Consider the following 21,162-nt stretch of genomic DNA (forward strand, 5'->3'; position numbering starts at 1 on the left):
AACTTGTATCAAAGTTTTTGAATCAAACGTTTTTTGGATCTTGTGGGCGTCGGACCATTTCCCCTTAAAACATATCTAAGATATTCAAAACCACATTATTATTACAAAGGAAATAATTTACCAAGAAAAACGAAAACCGGATTAGCATAATTAACCAAGGCGTTTTGTCAACCAAAAATACGGTTTCAGCGTTTCCTTCTTTAAGGAATGCGAGGAATTTGACCCTCGTAATGTGAGTCAGTCGTGTGGGAGCATTGGATTGGTTTCCGTTTCTCGGCGAGACTAGTTTAAGATTTGGGTATAAATAATGGAGACGATAGCTCAAAAGTCATAACTCGAGAAGCAACGAAGAAACAACTACGAGAGATCTAAAGAAGCTAGAAAGATTTACTAGAGATTTACAACACTTTAACTAAAAGAAGATTCATTCAACTCAACACTAAAGGTAAATATCAGCAAAGATTGTCACGCTTTTCCAACACTCTATTTTTCGTTTTGTTTTTTGGGCGAAGTTAGTTTAAGAGTTTCATTGAAGTAGTTCTGGATAAAATATCTTCAAAAGGTCATATCGAAGAAGGCTAATGAGACTCAAGTCTATCAGCTAGGGTTAATATGATAGTTCGCCTTTTTTTCAAATATTGATTCTTGATTTCAAAGATTATGATTTGTGAACGAAAACTCGTGGAGTATGACGAAAGTTTTTTAGATGAAAATATTTACTATACAAAAATTGCTTATAGTTTTCTCTACAAATATACTCAAATTTTCAACAGTAGTAATTAAACTGAACCTAATTTGCAACACAGTTATTAACTTATTAAATGAACTTTGGTTAAAAACAAGGTTAACAGTACTTCATTAATACGTATTAGTCCCTAAGGCTTTAAAGTATTCACTGTAATACACTTATAGAGAGTCATTAAACTGATGATGGACGATGGATATCGTCCGAAATATCTTCTAGTTATTCTTTTCGTTTATATACTTTTAGCCCAAAGAAACATATAAACAAGTTTCTATTACTTTCATGATAATTTTAGTAACGTCATCATGGCGTCATTTATATCATCATCGTTGATGTCATCACCAATTTCGTCACTATTGACATCATACTTATGTGATTTTCTAAATTGTTTTTGTTTCAGAACAAAAATGAAATCAACGATCGCTGTTTTCCTTATCTGTCTTTCTCTCGTATCTCTGTACACAAGTCCTATCGAGGGAAGACCCAAGACTAGAGGTTATGGACCAGCCGCGCTCAATCATAATTATTGCTTCGACGGATGCCAACAAAATGCTGGAAGATGCATGTTTCAATGCACCGACACTCGAGGCCTTCACTACTCAAAATGCCGACAAATGTGCATGGGAAACAGCTTCTATCAATGCATCTTCGGATGTCTATAAAGAGAGAATAACTGACTGAATACAGTATCAACTACGCATGACCGGAAGTATGCCAAGGAATGTATTAGCGCGCATGACTGGAAATAATAGAAGAAATAAACAGTGCGCATGACCGGAAGTCAACGATAAACATTATGACGCCATTTGCTTTAATTATTGTTAATTTTATTTTTAATTCATGTTTAAGATTCTTTAGCGCTATGCGAAGAATACTATTATTTAAAGGAAAACTTTAATACAAAAAAATATTTATTTATAAAGAAATTATTTTTCTCCTTAAAACAGAAAGATGTGAACATTTAGTGTAATCTTAGTTACCATAGAAACTGTTCTCATGGAGACGAATATACCGAAGAAAAATTGCCATTTATAGGAGTATATTGAAATTATAATTATAAAAATCAGGAATATCTGAGAATTATGAATGATCGCCGATATGTAAATATATAATTGAAAAAAATTAATGAAATTAAACAAATATTCTAGAATTGATTGATTATGATTGGTGAGTTTTTTTGGGGTCGCACCTAATTCAAGACGACCTAAAGACACGATTTAGGGTCATAGACTTCAGAGTCGAATATAAGAGGTTGATGGTCGCTTAATAGAGGTCGTTACTTCTTAGGCCGAAATGGGTTAACAAATAGTCTTTTCAGCCTTTTTAAAGGTCATATCAAGATTTACTCTATATGTTAGTGTCGAAGTTAGAGTAGAGAAAGCTCACTCCATATATGGTTTGATCAATTCCATATTTGGATTGTGCGGAAAAGCGGCAAACAAAAAGGCCGTCGTTCTATAACGAATTCGACATGAACATTTTTGAAGAAGAAAAGAAAAGCAAAAAAAAAAAAGACAAGTAAAAGGAGGAAAAAAAATTGAAAATCGAGGAAGGATACGGGGACGATGCTAACTCGTGGGTCTGCCTCGCAGACAATAGACACAGGGAAATAAGACGCTCAATGTTTGATATGTAACGCCTTTTCTATCTAGAGAGACTGTAGCAACACTACTTCTTCATAATATGCACTAAATTAACTAAAATCTAAAGTCCCCTTTACCCCATTTTTATGTGCGTACTTATATTTATCAACCTAGGTCAAAACCCCCAACCCCACCTCTCGCCCCACACACTTTTTGTCTGCTCCTAAGGCATATTTTTTACTGTGATGTCACGCTATTAAGCGTGACATCACAGGAAATTATAAATTCAAATAATAAATTAAATAAATAAATTCTGAAAAAAAGAGTTAATTTTTTTATATCAATGTTTGTAAAATTGTAAAGTTTCGAAAATTAACCATAATCCAGAAATTGAATGAATCTTCAAACCGTACGACTTTTAGAAGGAAATGTACGTATATGCAGGCAGGCAAAACATGCATTTCTTTGTAAAACAATTGCCCTATTTCACTATGACATCACATCAAAACAATCTATTGTTTAAACACAAGGGATCATGGTCGTCGGACGGGGTCAAATCAACGCAATTTCACCGAAAATTGTTCTAAAACCCGTATCAATCCACGAAGAGAAGTAGAATAGCCAGCAAACGCTCAGAATATTTTTTTAGTACATATTAACACATATTATATCTGAAAACCAGGCCATTTTAGATTAAACTATTTCGCTAGGAGCAAATTTTGTTGCATTTTCTATTGGATTTGGCGATTCTATCCCCCACATAAACAAGCAGTGACGTCATAGTGAAATAGGGCAATTATGTTTTAAACGACATATCTTTGTTAGTTAACGTGCTACTTGAAATCAAATAAAATGATTGGTACATTTTGAACGATTCTTTATTCATACAAACATTACAAAACTTGAAAATAGTGAGAGCAAAAACTAACCTGTTTGTATTAAGTAAAAATATTTAACAATTCCTCTGAAAATATACGAAGTACAAAAGATATCAAACAGCTAGGCTTTCAAAAATGTTAAAAATAGCTTTGTGAGCCCACAATCTTTAAGACCAGCGTGAACATATTAACCAGGGAAGGCAGAGCACGATAGGAAGTGTTTTGCATTGTATATTCTAAATATCAAGAACTTGAATATTGGGATATAGACGTGAAATTTGGTATAAAGCAGTGGGGAATATTCCCTTTTCACATTCCGTAAATACCGCTGTGTTGTATGACTGAAGACTCATCTGCACAGGCTTAGCCTCGCTTAAGAGCAAATCATTCGTAAAAGTAAACTGTAACAACTTGAACAATACCAATGATTCAAAATCCCACAGATTTTTAATGGTGAATAGCTGCATTATAAACAAGGCTAAGCCTATGTAAATGAGTCTGTGGTCATCAAAAACAGCGGTATGATCGAATGCTAGAAACTGGTGTATTTGAACCAAGATGTTTGAATGTAAAACGTGGAACATGGGATAATTAAGTGGGATTTTATAACCTTATTAGATATTGAAATGTAAAAACGTGACAATTACAGGACCAACAAAATGGAAAAACAGTGATATTTGCTTCTTGCGAGATGGGGGTGAAATGCTTTCCGAGAACGTTAGAAATATTTACGTTTAGTGCTGTCTACAATGGGCATTCCATAAGACAATTAACAAACTGTCTTCCTTCACACATATTACTGCACGTCAGGTAGCTTACACGAAGATCAGTACACGTAAACATACAGCTATGGGTAGTCTTGGCACAATTGGTGAAGCAGGAATTTTCATTTAGGATTCCTCCTCTCTTTTGAAGAACTGCCTTGCTGTATTTGGTTCTAGAGTCTCTTTGTGGAAGAACTGAGAACTCAGCTGGATGTATTTGGAGTAGGATACTGATTACGAGAAGTGATGTTAGAGTTGCTTTCATGTTTGAGTACGAACTGTAAGAGAATAAAGATTAAAAACTACAATGTCAACCTAAACCAAGTAGTAGTAGTGGTAGCAAAAAAAGGAGAAGGAGAAGAAGAGGAGAGGAAGAGGAAGAGGAAGAGGAAGAGGAAGAAGAAGAAGAAGAAGAAGAAGAAGAAGAAGAAGAAGAAGAAGAAGAAGAAGAAGAAGAAGAAGAAGAAGAAGAAGAAGAAGAAGAAGAAGAAGAAGAAGAAGAAGAAGAAGAAGAAGATTAAGAAGAATGAGAAGAGGAACGAGAAGAGAAGAAAAACAAGAATAGAAAAAAACAAAACACACACACACACACAAGAAGAATAAAGAAGGACAAGAAGATTAAAGAAAAACTAAAGCAATAAAAAATTATCGTCAAATAAAGCTTATTTGCAAAAACTACCTTGCTAATAAAGAAAATTCCTTCCAACGGTTTTTTCCTCAATGAGATTTTTACGTCTCTTTCAGTTTTGTATAGTTCACTTGAGTGTCTTTCCTCAAATATATAACGTCTTCCTTTGAGTTCAAGGGAGTTCTTCCTTATTTTATACCCAAAATGAACAACAAAGAGCTCTTTATGTGCTGGCATTCGATACCTTATTGAAGATATTAAACAAAGCATTCCTATGCATTTACTTAAGTCATTTTGTTTATAGTTTCTTGATGATGATGAAAGTAGTTGGCGTATTCAAAATCAACCTTAAGCTTCCGTTGCCTTCTTGAAACTAAAACACGCAAATATAAAAAATCCTCGGCGATTTTTAAACATCATCTCTCAAGCATATTAACTTTTTTCCCCTATTTTTTCCCAAATCTTATCGTTTTTAATCAGTTGTTTATCTCCCATAATCAAAATTTAATCAAATGATTCCATTCTTCTTATTGTTGAGTCTTTGAATCTTCGTTCGTCTGTAAAAGTCTGTCAAATACTTCCCAGCTTCGCTTTTATTTTGTTTTCTGTTTTTTATATTTTGTGGTTAAACAACTGTTTGTCGGTTTAAGCGAGCGAATTCCTCCGCCTTTTCTTTGTCAAGTAGTTGAATTAAACCCAAAAAAAGCTGCCTCGTTTAACCACAGCTACACGCGTTGGCGAGAACAGATGGTCAACACCCTTTTGGCGGGGCGAAGTTTTAATTAGCTTTCTTCAGGTTTTTTTAAATTGACTAAGCAGAAAAAATAATAACCATGGCTAGGAAGAGCGTGTTAAAATCAGTAACACGGTTAAGTTTGAATAAAATAAGTTTAAAAGTCTAGAAGAATTGCATGTCTTTTGGAAAGTGTGACTGAAATTTAAAAGAAAACTCGATTAAAGAGCCGGTTTATCACTCCTCTAAAGGTGCAGATAGATTTGCGCTCAAACCATTAATTCGAATTTCTTTAAGTTGGAATTAAAAAATCTTATTAAAAGAATTTCAATTACATTATTTACTTGGGAATTGTTAATATTATTTTCCCTAAACAGGTTTTAAAAGTCAGTTATGTAGATGAACTTAACATCATTTTTCAGACCTAAAACGTTTTTCGATTTACAGATTTTCCGGCGTCTTTTTCGAAAACGTCAAAAAACCAAAAACTATTTCGTTTTAAATAAAATGAAAGTTGTTTTAAATAAATTTGTTTTCAGAGTCACAAAGAAATTCCAGATACAAGAAAAGCTGTAATTCTTTTTCTTTGCTTTTTTACTATTTATTATTGAAGGGAATTTATCGAAATTCAGTCTATCGTAAAAAAAACTTTTTGTGGCAAAATAAATTTTTGTATTGGTTGGCAAGGATTTCACAACCTAGAGACAGAGAAATCATAGAAAAGATGAGTTTCAATATTGAAAAATGATTAATTGGCTAACATTGATTATCTAGAGCCATGATTCCAGACGTTGTGCTGAACCGTCGTATGGCAGAGCGAAGCGTTTACGGCTACGCCGGAGATTTCGACCCCGACACCGCTATCCGAAGATTTACAGACTGATCAGGAAGCTCGGCCAAAGCCTAAGGGAAAGGTTAGACGGCCTCTAGACCGTAGATAAGGACCCTTTGCTATGAACGACGACGACGACGAGGAGTAAATTGTCTTTTCATTGACAATTATTTTGGTGAGTAATTACATAACTTCATAAACGTGTTAAACCATGTGGGATTTTTGAATGAAATATTATTTTCAAATCTGACATGCGTATTGCTTTCCTTTCAATTCAGTTCAATTAACAATAGCATGCTAGCTAATTAATACCGTAACATTGAAATGGTTTAAAATAATGACCAGAAGAATAGTTAGAAAATTTGGCTCAGGATTCGTCTGATTTAATTAGACTAAAGAGTAGATAATGAATGAATGGATGGATGGATGGATGGATGGATGGATGGATGGATGGATGGATGGATGGATGGATGGATGGATGGATGGAAGATTACGTTCCACCTGACCACGTGTCATTCCCACTGGCTCTTGAGAATAAGACTCTTTGTTAGAGTTTTATACATCCATATTCATGTGTGTCCTTATGCGTCTTCTCATGCCCAACCATTATACAAACAAATAATACTCCATGGAACTAATGACACCTGGTCTAAAATGAAAAACATTACGTCCAAGCTAAAGAGTTCTGATTAATTCATGATTGATACGTGGGGGGAAAACGTTTCTATTTTCAGAGCTGCTGACGAACAAACCTCTGACGTCACCACTCATATCTCGGTGACTTTTCTTCCCACACGCCTCATTTCTCCCAAACAACTTATGACAAATAAACAATTCGACATGACTTTTAAACTAAAGTTCAAGTTCATTACTAAATCGTTATAATCAATCAACATTACAATCATAAAAAGTGCGTGGTGTTGAAACTCTAAACAGCAGTGGTTAAGAAATTACTGAATTAGAAATTGAAACTGTAGATACGCCAACACGATATAATTTTTACAAGAATTTCATTTACCAATATGTTTAGAGAACTTTGTATATTTAGCACACCCAACACCTTTTTGTTTGTCGGGTTACTCACTCGTGGTACCTTATAGCGCCAGCCAGATAGTCTGTGATATTCTGGCTTAAGATATTTGAAAACTGAGCTTGGATATTTAACCATCGCTTTCGGAGTTATCCAGTTACATGGTATTCTATATGAAAAACCTCGTCTTATTTCCCGCCAAACCTCAGGGCTTGATCCTTCGGTTCACATGCCATTAACGAAAAAAATGATCTTAACCACACAATCTTGCCACGCTCGTATTCCATTAAATGATTTGATTATTGAAAATATAAATACGACCGCAGATGAAGATAGTGTTTTATAACGTGTAAATCATCAAGAAGCGAAGAATCTTACATACAGAAAAACCTACTGCAGAAACGATTTTGAACTGGTAAGCTTTGGTTACGAATAATAGGATAATTTTTACCTTTATAAATAATTAATTGTCTTCGCTTTTTTATTTATTTATAAATCTTATTCCATTTTTTCTCCGCCAATCTAGGACTTTTTTCGTAGGTTATATTCACTTCATCAGTTACTATATTTTCTTTTTTTTTTTTCTTTTTAAAAATCTTATTACATTTTTCTTCGCCAATCTAGGACTTTTTTTCTCTCCTTACTTCATTCTCTCGATATTTTTTGTTCTATGCATTTCATTTTTTTTTCTTTTCCCTTTTGCTTTGATTACCATCTTTCATTAAATTCTTTTTCTCCTCTCCTTTATTATAATCATTTCTTTAGATACCTTCAAAAGGGACCGATAGCCGAACCTTGAGGCACCCCTGACACTATTATGGGTAGACAAATACCAAAACAAACAAACCCACCACCCCACCACCCCACCGACCGAACTTTAAGGCACCCTTTGTAAATTTGATTTGCTATTAATGTTTATTTATATGTATACAAATAGATATATAAGGGTAAATAGTACGAGATTGATAAACAAAAAATTAATGTGTTTTGTTTCTCTTTATTTTAGAATATATCCACCATGACTGACAAATTCATATTTCTCATGGTGCTATGTTTCCTGACTATTCTCTCTATTACCAAAGCAGACGACGACAGGAGAGAAAAGTGCTTGGGCGAGTGCATCAAAGTAACTCTACGATGGGAAGACAAATGCAAGAAAATCAAATCTCGGGCTCGCTTTGGAAAAAGCTGCGAGCAAATCAGTGAAGCTGTCTTCAAGGAATGCATATCCTCAAATCAATGTGTTGGTAGGAAAAAGAATTCTACCGGTTCTTATTTTAAGATCCTCTAGACTTGAAGAGGTCTTCTATAATTTATCTGCAATCATTTACAACTGTCCCAGCACAACAGTAGTTGCTTCAGACTTTGTTAATCTCAGTGAAATTGAAAGAATAACGTAAAATATATTCTTCGTTTGCACGTTACGTCATCGCGGCCATGTTGGTACCATTTAACAAAAGATTTCTCATTAGCATCCATTGTTAACGGTACCACAATAGCCGCCATGTTTTGTCTTTTAACTCTCTTGGGAATGCTTGCAACCCATCAGTAGTGTCACCAGCGTTAGTCGTACTTCGAATCAAACAAACTGTAATAGATAGTTAGAGGATAATATATATATATATATATTATTTATTATTATTATTATTTTATAATGTCGTTATTGCACGTTCTGATTTGAAACTTAAAAACTTTAACGAGCAAAGAAGACAGAATTGCACAGGACGTATTCTAGGGATCGAAACGATCAACAATTCACCATTTTCCATACATTGGTTCACTGATCAAACATAAAGCGCTCATTAGCAAAGCGCCAAGGTACTTTAAAAAGATTACTCAAATTTGAGCCTTGCAACTTCGACTGAATGCTTAGTGTTTGACCAGTGAACCGATGGATGGAAAATGGTGAATAAACCCCTTGCAGCACGTCGGAATGCAACTCAATCTGGGGGACAAAACAATAGGTTCCAATTCTCAGGAGATTGGAATTCTTTTGTTTTGTCCTCCAAATAGAGCTGCTTTGACGTCACATGCAACGGCTCTATCGCCGAAAAATCACATTAGAATAAAAAATGACACAGTTTTCCTCTTAAAAATTTTCTTCACGCTATTGCTGGTTTTTCAATCATTCCTTAAGGCAGTGAAATAACGAAAGACACGGCGGCCATGTTGGATGATATAACAAAAGAATTCATTGACAATTAGATTGTTAAATGCATCCAAGATGGCGGCAGTACGTCATGTGCATACGAAAATCTTAGATTGTCTATTTGATGGCTCGTCATGTTTGGGTACGCGCGCACGCACCTTTAGAAAAGATCTGTTGTGATAATGAAGACTTTGATGTAAAGATACAAGAAAATGTAAAATGATTTGTAACATTTAAGATAAACAATACTATCAGAAATAATATATACACGCTAGTTAATAAATGTACAATACAAAGTACTCTACTGTTGTTACTATACCAAATACACTAAATATAAATCTATTTCAAAAACTTCGTCTGAAATCTGAAATCTAAGACCAAGTAGAATTGTGGGGAAATGGGTGTTTTCTCGTTAAAAATTAAAATACCACTTAGCCAGACAATGTACTGAACACTTGCCTGCCATAGCCGACGCTGGCCTCCGCTGTACCCTGTCCCGAGAGTGTTGTCTTCACCGTCCACCAGCGACCCCATGACATCCCTCGTCTATCGCCTAGTCCTCTCTGGCGTAAAAAAATGTGTCTGGCCAATCCCCTTGTCCTCACTATCATACAGACCTCTACTATCTATGTGGCTTTCCCATCCCCTTGTAGTCCATTCTTACCAGTCTTTTTCCGCTACTCGGTTCTTCTTCACCGCGCACGCAAAGATAAGATTGGGTCCAGCTCTGGACTAGTTATTACACTAACCCACGAAACTTTAGACCTCATAAATGATACCAGATGGTAAAGAGAAGTAAGAAAATTGATCTAAAATGAAAATCCGTTCTGTGGTTAGCACTGAGAATTAAACCCAATTATTTTTCCGATAATATTTTATGATCAAAACCACAAGAAATGAAATATTTTAATAACTAAGAGAAGATTGCTTTTCTTTCTTATTTAGAAAGCCGCAAGTTGGAAAATAGTCCGGAGAATTTAGGAAACAATTTATTATGAAAATTTGGTTAATCCCCCAACACGTCTTCAAAAATGTTTTTTTTTTGTGTGTTTTGAAAAAATGTTCGTCAATAGCTTGACATTTGGTTGAAATTTGTCGAAATCTTAAATGTTTTTAGTGGTAAGTCTTTTTTTAGTTTGCAGTGAAGGTAATTATGGATTTTTGAGGGGTTTGGAGAAGAGTTTCTTGGAATAAAATAAACCATTTCAGTTGTAACATTTTGTTGTTTACGGCATGTTTTTCATCTTCCCTTCAATCGTGAAACGTCAGTTGACAATTGCAAGCGCAACTTTATTGTATTATTAGTGAAAAAGAATCTAAAACAACTCTAAAGTGGTAGAAACTGATAAAAGAATACTCGTTGTTGGAGAAATTATTCGCAAAAGCGAAATGCAGTGAAAAGATAAAAACGTGGTTAATATGTGGCGCCTCACTGCAAGAAACTGAAAAAACTGAACGTGATTCTTTATGACGAAAGAGCTTCAGAGCAAAAAAATAGTCAGCATTCTTCTCCTAACGCATACACTAATCAATAAAACGGTCTTCTCACAAATATTCAATTGTAATTCAAGACTTTAAAATAATCTTATTAAACTGTAAACGGTTAGTTTTCTATGAAGTTGCGGTTTCAAGAACCGTGGGAGTCTTTATATCCCAGGACGCAGACGCCACAGTCGCTCGTGCTTTTGTTTCGTTTTTGACATATGTTGTTCTTACGTACATACTTCTATAAAAAACAATTTATTTATCTATCTTTATATCGAGTTTATTTTAAGAGTAAAGTTGTTTTTGATAGGTGAAAGTTTATATCCCACGACACAGACGCCACAGTCGTTCGTGCTCTTGTTTCGCGCGCGGTTTTTTACCTACGTACATAATTCCATTAAAAAAACCTTTATATCCACCTCTATATCGAGTTTATTCTAAAAGTAAAGTTATTTTTTATCGGGGAAAGAGATTCTTTGAGTACAAAGGCACTTTTGCCTTGAACTCATAATTTTTATGAAAATGAAATACCAAATCGTTTGTTTATCTTTCGTTCTGTATCTCGTAAAACGAAACTACATCGCCAACGCCGCTATCAATCAAGTCAAGAAACCGCTAGCGAAGGAAACAACTGTTTATTCACCACGCGCCAACAACATGGTCGTATTTCAGAGAATTCATTTCAGTATTTTTGGTTATAAATATGAGGACAACAAGATCTGGGGTGTCATTGCTCAAAGACAATTAAGGATACTGTGGAATTGACTGTGCTGCGAAAAGACGAGATTTGTTAAGGTAAGTAACTGACAAATGCGAACTTTATTGTCATTATTATAAGAATGTCTTTTTATCTTTCATTTTTATTTCCGTTTCAACTACTACCGCTACTAAAACTAAATATGATACAGCTACTATAATTACTATAATTTCTATTATTCCTACTACAATTTTCTACAACAATAACGACAAACCAAATTTAGTAATATAATACTACCACTACCACTACCATTACCACTACCACGACCACTACCACTACCACTACCACGACCACGACCACGACCACGACCACGACCACTAGCACTACCACGACCACGACCACGACCACTACCACTACCACTACCACTACCACTACCACTACCATTACCACTACCACCACCACTACCACTACCATTACCACCACCACTGCCACTGCCACTGCCACTGCCACTGCCACTGCCACTGCCACTGCCACTGCCACTGCCACTGCCACTGCCACTGCCACTACCACTACCACTAGTACTCATTGATATACAGTAACAACAGCAATTCACCACGTATTCCTCACTCAACTTCTTTGTTTTCAGCATCGCAATGAAAGCATCCACTACCATCATACTACTGTATCTTGTAGCGACAATTTCTCTCCTACCATCCAGCACTGAAGCTGGCGTCGTCAGAGGAAATGAGTGTCTTCAAAAATGTGCCAAGATGACATTCAACTGTGAGCGACTGTGCAACAGTGGCTTTCGAGCTCGATTTGGAATAAAGAAAAGCTGTGAAGAAATATGTTATGATAACTTTATAGATTGTGTTATGGAGAACAATTGTGAAAACTAGTCACGTGGACTGACCCGCGCCTATATAATCAATCAATCACTAACTATAAATAACTATTATTATCGATTAACTATTTATTCTCTCTGAAATATGTCTGTGTATTTTGGAAAATCTAATAAAAATTGTCGTTGTTTATTTGAAAAGGTAAAAGTTGCTGTTAAATCCAAAGAAAATTGTTAATAAAGATTTCAGGAAACTTGTTCATTAGCTTGTGCAAGATTTTTTTCTCTGAATGACACATGGTCTGAAATGGGTAAACATTACAACATAGCTGAAAAGCATTCCTAGTAAAGAAAGAAATAATACTCAAGGGAATGACACATGGTCTGAAATGAGAAAACATTACACCATAGCTGAAAAGCATAGCTAGTAAAGAAAGAAATAATACTCAAGGGAATGACACATGGTCTGAAATGGGAAAACATTACACCATAGCTGAAAAGTATTACTAGTAAAGAAAGAAATAATACTCAAGGGAATGACACGTGGTCTGAAATGAGAAAACATTGCACCATAGCTGAAAAGCATTCCTAGTAAAGAAATAATATTCAAGGGAATGACACGTGGTCTGAAATGGGCAAACATTGCACCATAGCTGAAAAGTATTCCTAGTAAAGAAAGAAATAATACTCAAGGGAATGACACGTGGTCTGAAATGAGAAAACATTGCACCATAGCTGAAAAGCATTCCTAGTAAAGAAATAATACTCAAGGGAATGACACGTGGTCTGAAATGGGCAAACATTGCACCATAGCTGAAAAGTATTCCTAGTAAAGAAAGAAATAATACTCAAGGGAATGACACATGGTCTAAAATGGGAAAACATTGCACCATAGCTGAAAAGCATTCCTAGTAAAGAAAGAAAAAATCTCAAGGGAATGATACATGGTCTGAAATGGGAAAACATTGCACCATAGCTGAAAAGCATTCCTAGTAAAGAAAGAAATAATACTCAAGAGAATGACACATGGTCTGAAATGGGAAAACATTGCACCATAGCTGAAAAGCATTCCTAGTAAAGAAAGAAATAATACTCAAGGGAATGACACATGGTCTGAAATGGGTAAACATTACACCATAGCTTTAAAACATTCCTAGTAAAGAAAGAAATAATGCTCAAGGGAATGACACATGGTCTGAAATGGGAAAACATTACACCATAGCTGAAAAGCATTCCTAGAAAAGAAAGAATCTCAAGGGAATGACACGTGGTTTGAAATGGGAAAACATTACCCACGACGAAATAGGTCTATATTTAGCGGATTTGTTGAAGGAAGGAAATTGAGAAAATCCTCGATTCAATGTGGAGAAAGAGACCCAACAAGCTCTACTCAACTTTTTCAACGAGCTAGGTTTATTATCAATATTTTGTTACTTCGTATAAAGGTTTTGAATTCTCTTTCCAAGCAACGAATAGCAAAACTGATTATCAAGAAAACTTAGTATAGTAACTGAAGTAACTGAAAAACGACGAAAATATTTTAATTTGTTTACATTTTTTGTTTTATTTTTTACTTGATTGGATTATTGTTTTTTTAGTATTCCATATCTCATTCTAAGCAGCTCATATAACACACATCAAAGACCTCTTGACACAAGGCCTCACAGTTCTGACTTGACGGGCAGACACGTGATAAGCACTTCATTCTACCATCGTGACAAATTCTGGAGCACATTGCTTCGGATGTAGCTGGTAGTGCGCTTGCGCTATGGTGGAAGGCTGCTGTGCAGACGGTCAGAATCAGAGCTACCATTGATAGATTCATCTGAAAAGATTCAATCATATTTTAGATTAAACTTGCAAAACCTTGTCTTTGAGAGGAGAGATTAGGAGCAAATATGATATTTTTGGTTCGTCTTTCCGAGTTCTTTCTTTTTTTCTTTTTTCGCTATATCTTTTTTCAGAGTTTTTAATTCAAAAAGTTTCTTTGACTTGTCATGGGATACTAATATTGATATTACAAACATTGCATAGACTATTGCAGCTAGAGCATTTGGTAAGTTAAAACGAGTCTTTTACTACAAGATAAACCACACGCTCTACTTATTATAGCCAATACATCTCTTTTCGTATCAATACAGAATTATTTCCTTTACCGTTCCATAGCAGTGAATTACAGCTCGAGTCATTGCGGTAAAGAGTCTTTTACTAAGCCCAAACCAAGCTAAAACAACATGGTTTACTTATTATCGTAGCAACTATATCTCTTTTTGTAAAACTACAGGAATACTTTGCTATACTTTGCAAAGTGATTGCAGCTCGAGTCATCGCTGGTAAATTATAACGCGTTAACGAGAGCCTTTTAGAAGCCAAAACCAGGCTAAACCAACATGATTCACTTATTGTAGCGAATACATCTCTTTCTATATAAATACAGAATACTTTTCTTTGCACTTTTGGCTTACATCTCAACATATATAGTATCTTTTTCTTTTTTCTCGGATTAAAAACAATGTAAATACTTACCTTTCTACAGATAGAAGACTTGCTAACCAATTCAAAGAAGTTTCCCCAAAACCGTTTTATTAAGCAAACGATAAAATCTCGTAGTTTTATAGCCCTCAATGTTTTGAAATAATTCCCTCAAACATGCGCCGGAGTAGTTCCGGAGAGTCTACAATGCGCCAGTTAATAACCTAAGAAGATAAGTAACAGGAACTGCTTTTAATCAGCTCTAACACTTCATTGTCTTTTCTATATCCGACAAGTGAAGTTGTCAACAAGATAAGGTATTGAGGTTGTGAAAGGATTTGTAAAATATATCACTTTCAAGGTGGAAAAGGTTAATTAGTGGAAATCTTTTCTAGTTCCTCCTCCTTTTCCTTCTCCTTCTTCTTCTCCTTCTTCTCACGCCTTTTCTTTCTCTTACCCCTTCCTTCTCGCTCTTCTCCTTCCTCTTCTTCTTCTTTTCCTTTTCCTTTTCCTGGCCTTCTACTTGTCCTTGTCCTTCTTCAAGCTTTTTATTTTTTCCAAAACTCATGCTAAACCCGAAAAAACTAACTAAGCGAATGCAAGAATTTTATCAAGACAAGTCCTCAAAACTGTTGCTCTTCTTCTCCTCGTTGTCATTTTTCTTTTCCGTCCACTTTTCTCAAAACTTATATTAAACCAAAAAACTCACGAGTACCCTACATTTCATATTCCGGCTGTGTTACCAGCGTGGTTGGCCCTTCTAGTGTAGTGGTTAACACATAGACTGTAATACCGAAGACATGGGTTCGATTCCCACCAAGGGCATTTGATATTTTTCTCTTATTCTCTTTATTTCATTACACACACCGAACGCATAATTTATTACTAAAGAACTAACACAGCGAATTCAATATTTTAATCAAGCCAAGTCCGGTAAATAATTAGACTGAGCGTTCAACAACACGCGTACGTATACACACGTTATATTTTCTTAAAAATTCTATTACAAATCTATAAAGCAAAGCTTAACAGAAAATTTTTTGGTAAAATGCTGTGAAAAGTTTTTAAACCAATAGAATAAAATGCTATTAAATTAATAAATATACGTGGAATGAGAAAAATGATTTCTTATAACTATTCCCGCGTTCAACTACACATTTTGAACTTTATTTTTTTAGTTCGATAACTTTGTAGTATCATCGATTGAAAGCGATAAAAGTGTTGTGTACCCAAAACTAAATTTAGATGAATTAAGCAAAGAATATCAAAAGTAAACAACTTATACTTTATGACTAAATACACCATGTTACACTCGAGGTAACACTTCAAAGAGCTTTCGATGCGGAAAGAAATTTTCCATTTCTACCTTTTAACGTAAATGTATATCGTAAACCAAAAAAGTTAATTACGTGACAGAGGGAAACGTACAATTAACTAAAGGGGGAAAAAAGGTTTGATTCACTTGATCTAATTGTTTTTTTATTTGTTTTTTTTTTTTTAAAGATATAACTAGCTAAAAACTAGTGTGAGCTGCGTCGGTGTTTCTAATGAAACAGTAATGATGAAAAGGTAAATTATACACCGTGAAAAGATGAAAAAACTTACTGACGTTTCGGACGCTAGTCCTTCGTCGGAGTAAAAAAAAAAAAAAAAAAAAAAAAGGACTAGCGTCCGAAACGTCAGTAAGTTTTTTTCATCTTTTCACGGTGTATAATTTACCTTTTCATCATTACTGTTTTTTTTTTTAAATTTTTATTCATTTTACTTATAGCAAACTCTTAGGTTACCAATAGCTAGTGGGTTAAAGAAATGAGACTACAAAACGTATGCGCTGAATAATAAGAGATCAAATAAGAGAGGCTAGGAATCTACTACAGGTTTTCCCCAATTACGATAGATCCTATCAACTAAACGGCATGAATTAATGATTTAAACTAAACTGACCTAAATCGGTCCTTGAATGCCTCTATTATTCTTCAAAGATAGCGTTGTAAAGCTAAAAAGAAACAAGCGAAATTTTCAAAACTTTATTTCAGTGATTTTATGTGCTCACTAAATAAGTGAGACCGTTTCTTAAATAATTCAAATTCATTCTTTGATCATGAGCTATAGTTATATATATATTACATTTTCTTTCTTTCTTTTGCCTTTTTCGTGGTTTATTTTTAGTTAAATAGACTTGTTTCGAAACTGATCAAGTATGAAGACTCATAGAGGTGTCAATCATACGGATAAAGGCATTCAACTGGCTTCCTGACTTCATTTCCTCGCCGTATTTCTCTAAGATACTTTATTTCTTGGCTTTCTTTGGCATTTTATGCGCCATTTCCAGGAAATGACAAAATGAGTTGAATTAGGCGCAGGATTTGTGGGCCTTGAAGCTGTGATTTTTTACGACTCTTTGCTGAAAGTGTGAATAAGTTCTTTCTTTCTTTCGTTCTTTCATTCATTCATTCGTTTATCTTCTTTCCTTTCACGCATTCACGATCTTCATTATCCATTTTGATATTCTGATTTTTAGTACATTTTCATTCTGATTACATTTCTTATTTAATTTGGGACCATACCTCCAGACCCAGTGCTGAAGCACAGTATGGCAGCGCGAAGCATTTACGGCTATGCCAGAGATTTCGGCCCCGACACCGCTATCCAATGACTGATCAGGAAGCTCGGCAGAAGCCTAAGGGAGAGGTTAGTCGGCCCCTAGACCGTAGGTGATTAACCCATTGCTATGACCAGCGATTAAAGGAGTGTTTCTTAGATGACTACTTTCTTGTGGTCGCGGTGTTCCATGTGGGATCATTTGATTTTATGTTGAAGATAAATTTTACCAATTGTGGGGTCGTTGGCTCTACGCACATGCGCAAATAGTCTCAAGGTTCTGATTGAGAGCCGCGTTAATTCGAGTTCATTTCGACCCGGTTAACAATCGATGATCAACAAGATTTCAATACTACGTACTGCTGTACAATCTTGTTTATTCAACAATTTATAAATATGCTTACAACCATGCATTCACATTTTGTTGTGAAAATTCAAGTCAAGGCGTCAACGAGGCATCAGTGACGTCATACACGGCATCGATGACGTAATACAAAGTGCAGTCTGGGAATTCAATAGATATTCAAAACAATTCAACACTGCAGTCATTGTAAAGTTACATAAGTTTTAAAAAAATATTTGTTTTGTTTCACGGTTTTTCTTTATATTATTTCGCATCCCTTGAGGATTTTACAAGTAATCTCTAATAAGTTATCCTATTACGTCCCGCGGGTCATTGTGCACGTTGTACCGATATATCCCGCGAGACAGCTCTTACTCATCCCTTTAATATTCTTCGGGATATGTATAACTTATTCTCTGGATGATATCAAACTTTTGAGTCATTTATAAAAAGTCTGATGATCCAAGTTGACTATAATCCCGCGGGAATCCCGCGATGTTATCCCTCGTGAGAGAATCTATATCGCCTCCAGTCGCTTCCTTGGCAGACCGACAGACAGTCTTTAAAAGTTTCCATACATTCATGTCTTTTGTCATGGCAATGGGCAATGATTCCTGAGCACTTTAAACTGCAGCCACTCATTCCAGTTCCAGATATGGCGGGACAAAGAGCCACGCTGAGCATGATCAGAGCTAACACCATGGCAACCTTCATCTGGAAAATAGAAATGACGTACTTAGCTGTGGGACCTTTTAGCTACTGACGTCATCAGCTTAAAATCTATGTCGCACTTGCGCAGTAGCTTTTTTTGTCAATGACTGACCTAATGAAGCGACATCTTGGTTTTTTAAAGAAAAAATGTGTCGATCAAATATATAACAGAAAGCTATTCCAAAAGGTGATAAATTTAAACCGTTTGACTTTTCAAAAAAAAATTTTAAGTTGAGAAATTGAAGAAATCAAATATTGGAATTTGGAAGAATATTAATTTACAATCCAATTGTTTGGATTATATCGTAAAAGCTTCAAAATTGATCGTTTCCTGAACGAATAATCCTTTCAAAAATTGTAGAAATGAATTAAAAGCAAAAATATCTGTGCTTAACAAACAACAGCGTTGACATCGTACTTTTTATTTGGCCAATTATTCGTAATCTTGGAAGAAATGTTTCGTCCATATTTGATGGTATCATCTTTCAATTTAACATGCAATTAGATTAATTCTTTGCCGGATTAGAGCTGAAACTCGACGAAACTCAGAAGAAAAGAACTACTCAGCAATATTTCTTACCTTGTTCGGTATTCTCTTGCCTCTTTCCTTGTTCAAAACTGTTTTTGTTAGATCTAAAATCTAGAAGTCTAGATTTTTCTAAGACGTTTTCTAAGTCTTTTATGTTCAAGTAATATAATTCAATTGTCAAACTCGGCGCCTTTAAATAGAGAAAACAACAAAACCATAAAATATTGAGGTTTCATTTGCGGTAATCCATGCAAAATGCCACGTTCCCCATCTGGAATAGCTTCAATCAATTCTTTTACGACTTTCGGTCACAAGGCATCTGTCTCTTTATTAGTCTATTTTGTGGCTTACTCCACTCCAAAAAGCATATTTTTTGTGCTAAATAACTTTAAGAAAACGACAGGTAGTATTACTACGTGATTGGGATATTTTTAGAAATTATTGGAGTCAATTTGAGTATGATGCAAAAAGCGCGGGAAAATTCGACGCGCGCGTGTCATTTATATGTCGATTCTTCTTTCTTTTACTAACTTATCTTTTTAATTCAAGAAAGCCAAAATGATATAAGAAATGAAAACCAAAGATAGAGTAAGATTGATTAGATCTCTTGATAAAATTCGTGGCGCCAATTCTAGATCTTTGGTATTTTTGTACAACAGGTTGGCGAGATTTTTACTAGTTTTAATCTTTCCTCATGATTTACTCATCGCAAATTAGACCTTTCAAAAAATTAAGAATTCCTTATTTGGTGGTAACATAAATTATGAGCCATGACATACAGTGATTTTGGACGCTTTTAAGCAATTGTAAAACCATTTTATTTATCGTAGAACTACATAATAAAGGTATTATCAGTATTAAGTGAATTTATTTTCAGTTGAAAAGATTTTGACGTGAGTGGTACGTGTGGAATGGTATACGCATGCTCTGTTGCTAAGACAGCTTGCTGTTATCCGCAAACCACCGTTTATTTTTCAAGACAATTTGAACCATATTGTAGAATAAAATCCACAACTACTTCAGACAATGAGACTCCGATAATACGAATTTTATCGCATTAAATCATTTAACTCGACCTTCCCTCTCTCCACCCACATTTTTAAGAGATGGTTTCATTTTATGGCATTATCTCCTCTCCTCTCCTCTCCTCTCCTCTCCTCTCCTCTCCTCTCCTCTCCTCTCCTCTCCTCTCCTCTCGTTTCTTTCTTTGTTTTAATCCAAAATGCTTGTTCTTTAAACATGGCCAGGTTCAATCCATATTGTTTATTTGCAATTGATATCGATTATACTAATTAACCACAGAAAGCTAGAAGCAATGAGCCTATTTCACTATGACGTCACATCAAAACAATCCATTGTTTAAACGCAAAGGATCATGGTTGTCGGAGGGGTTCAAATCAACGCAAATTCACCGAAAATTGTTCTAAAACCCGTAAATAGGGCAATTGCAAAAAGAATCGCTACAACAGCTATATTTGTAACAGATTTATTGTCATTTTTCTCTTCAAAATAAATAAATACATAAATATATTTCTCATTTTTTCTTAAATATATTGTACTTATAAATACATTCTTATAAAACCACAGGGTTACCAATAGCTTACTTTTTACATAATGATTGACAGAAATAAAGAGCCTCAGGACAGACTATCATTGGTTCACTCTGTATCGAAAGACATTCCTTGAATTCCAACATGCATCGTCTTGCGCAGTAAGACTTGTAATGGACCAATGAGGTAACAGGAGAGCACGTGACGACCACGAGGAAGACGAACACGCAAAGGATTCTGGAACTCATCTGGAGAAAGGTACGTATGATGTATTAATTCAAGATGGCGAATGCCAAAGATGACGGATTTTTTTTTAGATCTCTACTACCAGACTTCCTTGCACACTTTCCTTTGGTTCAGTTAATATAGCACTGATTGTCTTACTATACATTCTCATGAGGGAATACAAATTTAAATAAGAAAGAAAATTCGCCAAGTATTATGGTAGTTGGAGTCAAATGGCGCCTTCATGCAAGCGTCCTATTCAAAGAGGTCTTATGTGTTTTAGCGTCCAATATTATTCCGTATGTATTCCGACTATACGTCTCAGCATTTTTCGTTCATCTAGTTTAAAAAACGATTTGAGTTAAC

General features: G+C 35.1%; 1 protein-coding gene and 5 long non-coding RNA genes across 6 annotated transcripts; 3 read left to right on the forward strand and 3 right to left on the reverse strand.

Annotated features, from left to right (window-relative positions):
* Nucleotides 1–213: 213 nt before the first annotated feature.
* On the forward strand, nt 214–1,897 carry LOC116304127 (uncharacterized). The gene is made up of 2 exons (XR_004198023.2): nt 214–445; nt 1,146–1,897. It is a non-coding gene; the product is annotated as an uncharacterized LOC116304127 (long non-coding RNA).
* Nucleotides 1,898–3,188: 1,291 nt separating this feature from the next.
* On the reverse strand, nt 3,189–4,939 carry LOC116304129 (uncharacterized). Its single transcript, XR_004198024.2, has 2 exons — nt 4,650–4,939; nt 3,189–4,248 (listed from the first exon to the last, which is right to left on the reverse strand). It is a non-coding gene; the product is annotated as an uncharacterized LOC116304129 (long non-coding RNA).
* A 2,212-nt stretch (nt 4,940–7,151) lies between these two features.
* LOC116304117 (uncharacterized) lies at nt 7,152–9,641 on the forward strand. Its single transcript, XR_004198020.2, has 2 exons — nt 7,152–7,608; nt 8,200–9,641. It is a non-coding gene; the product is annotated as an uncharacterized LOC116304117 (long non-coding RNA).
* Nucleotides 9,642–11,276: 1,635 nt separating this feature from the next.
* Nucleotides 11,277–12,627, forward strand: LOC116304124 (uncharacterized). The gene is made up of 2 exons (XR_004198022.2): nt 11,277–11,622; nt 12,171–12,627. It is a non-coding gene; the product is annotated as an uncharacterized LOC116304124 (long non-coding RNA).
* Nucleotides 12,628–13,814: 1,187 nt separating this feature from the next.
* On the reverse strand, nt 13,815–15,405 carry LOC148913340 (uncharacterized). Its single transcript, XM_089026057.1, has 3 exons — nt 15,279–15,405; nt 14,892–15,007; nt 13,815–14,190 (listed from the first exon to the last, which is right to left on the reverse strand). The coding sequence occupies exons 1-3, from the start codon at nt 15,403–15,405 to the stop codon at nt 13,975–13,977; spliced, it is 459 nt and encodes a 152-aa protein (XP_088882183.1). The 3' UTR covers nt 13,815–13,974.
* Nucleotides 15,406–17,798: 2,393 nt separating this feature from the next.
* LOC116304119 (uncharacterized) lies at nt 17,799–19,198 on the reverse strand. The gene is made up of 2 exons (XR_004198021.2): nt 19,073–19,198; nt 17,799–18,495 (listed from the first exon to the last, which is right to left on the reverse strand). It is a non-coding gene; the product is annotated as an uncharacterized LOC116304119 (long non-coding RNA).
* Between the last annotated feature and the right edge of the window lie 1,964 nt (nt 19,199–21,162).

This window comes from Actinia tenebrosa, unplaced genomic scaffold, assembly GCF_029948245.1.
Source record: "Actinia tenebrosa isolate PJP-AT-01 unplaced genomic scaffold, QUT_ActTen_1.0 PGA_scaffold0__85_contigs__length_37466705, whole genome shotgun sequence".
Lineage (NCBI taxonomy): Eukaryota > Metazoa > Cnidaria > Anthozoa > Actiniaria > Actiniidae > Actinia > Actinia tenebrosa.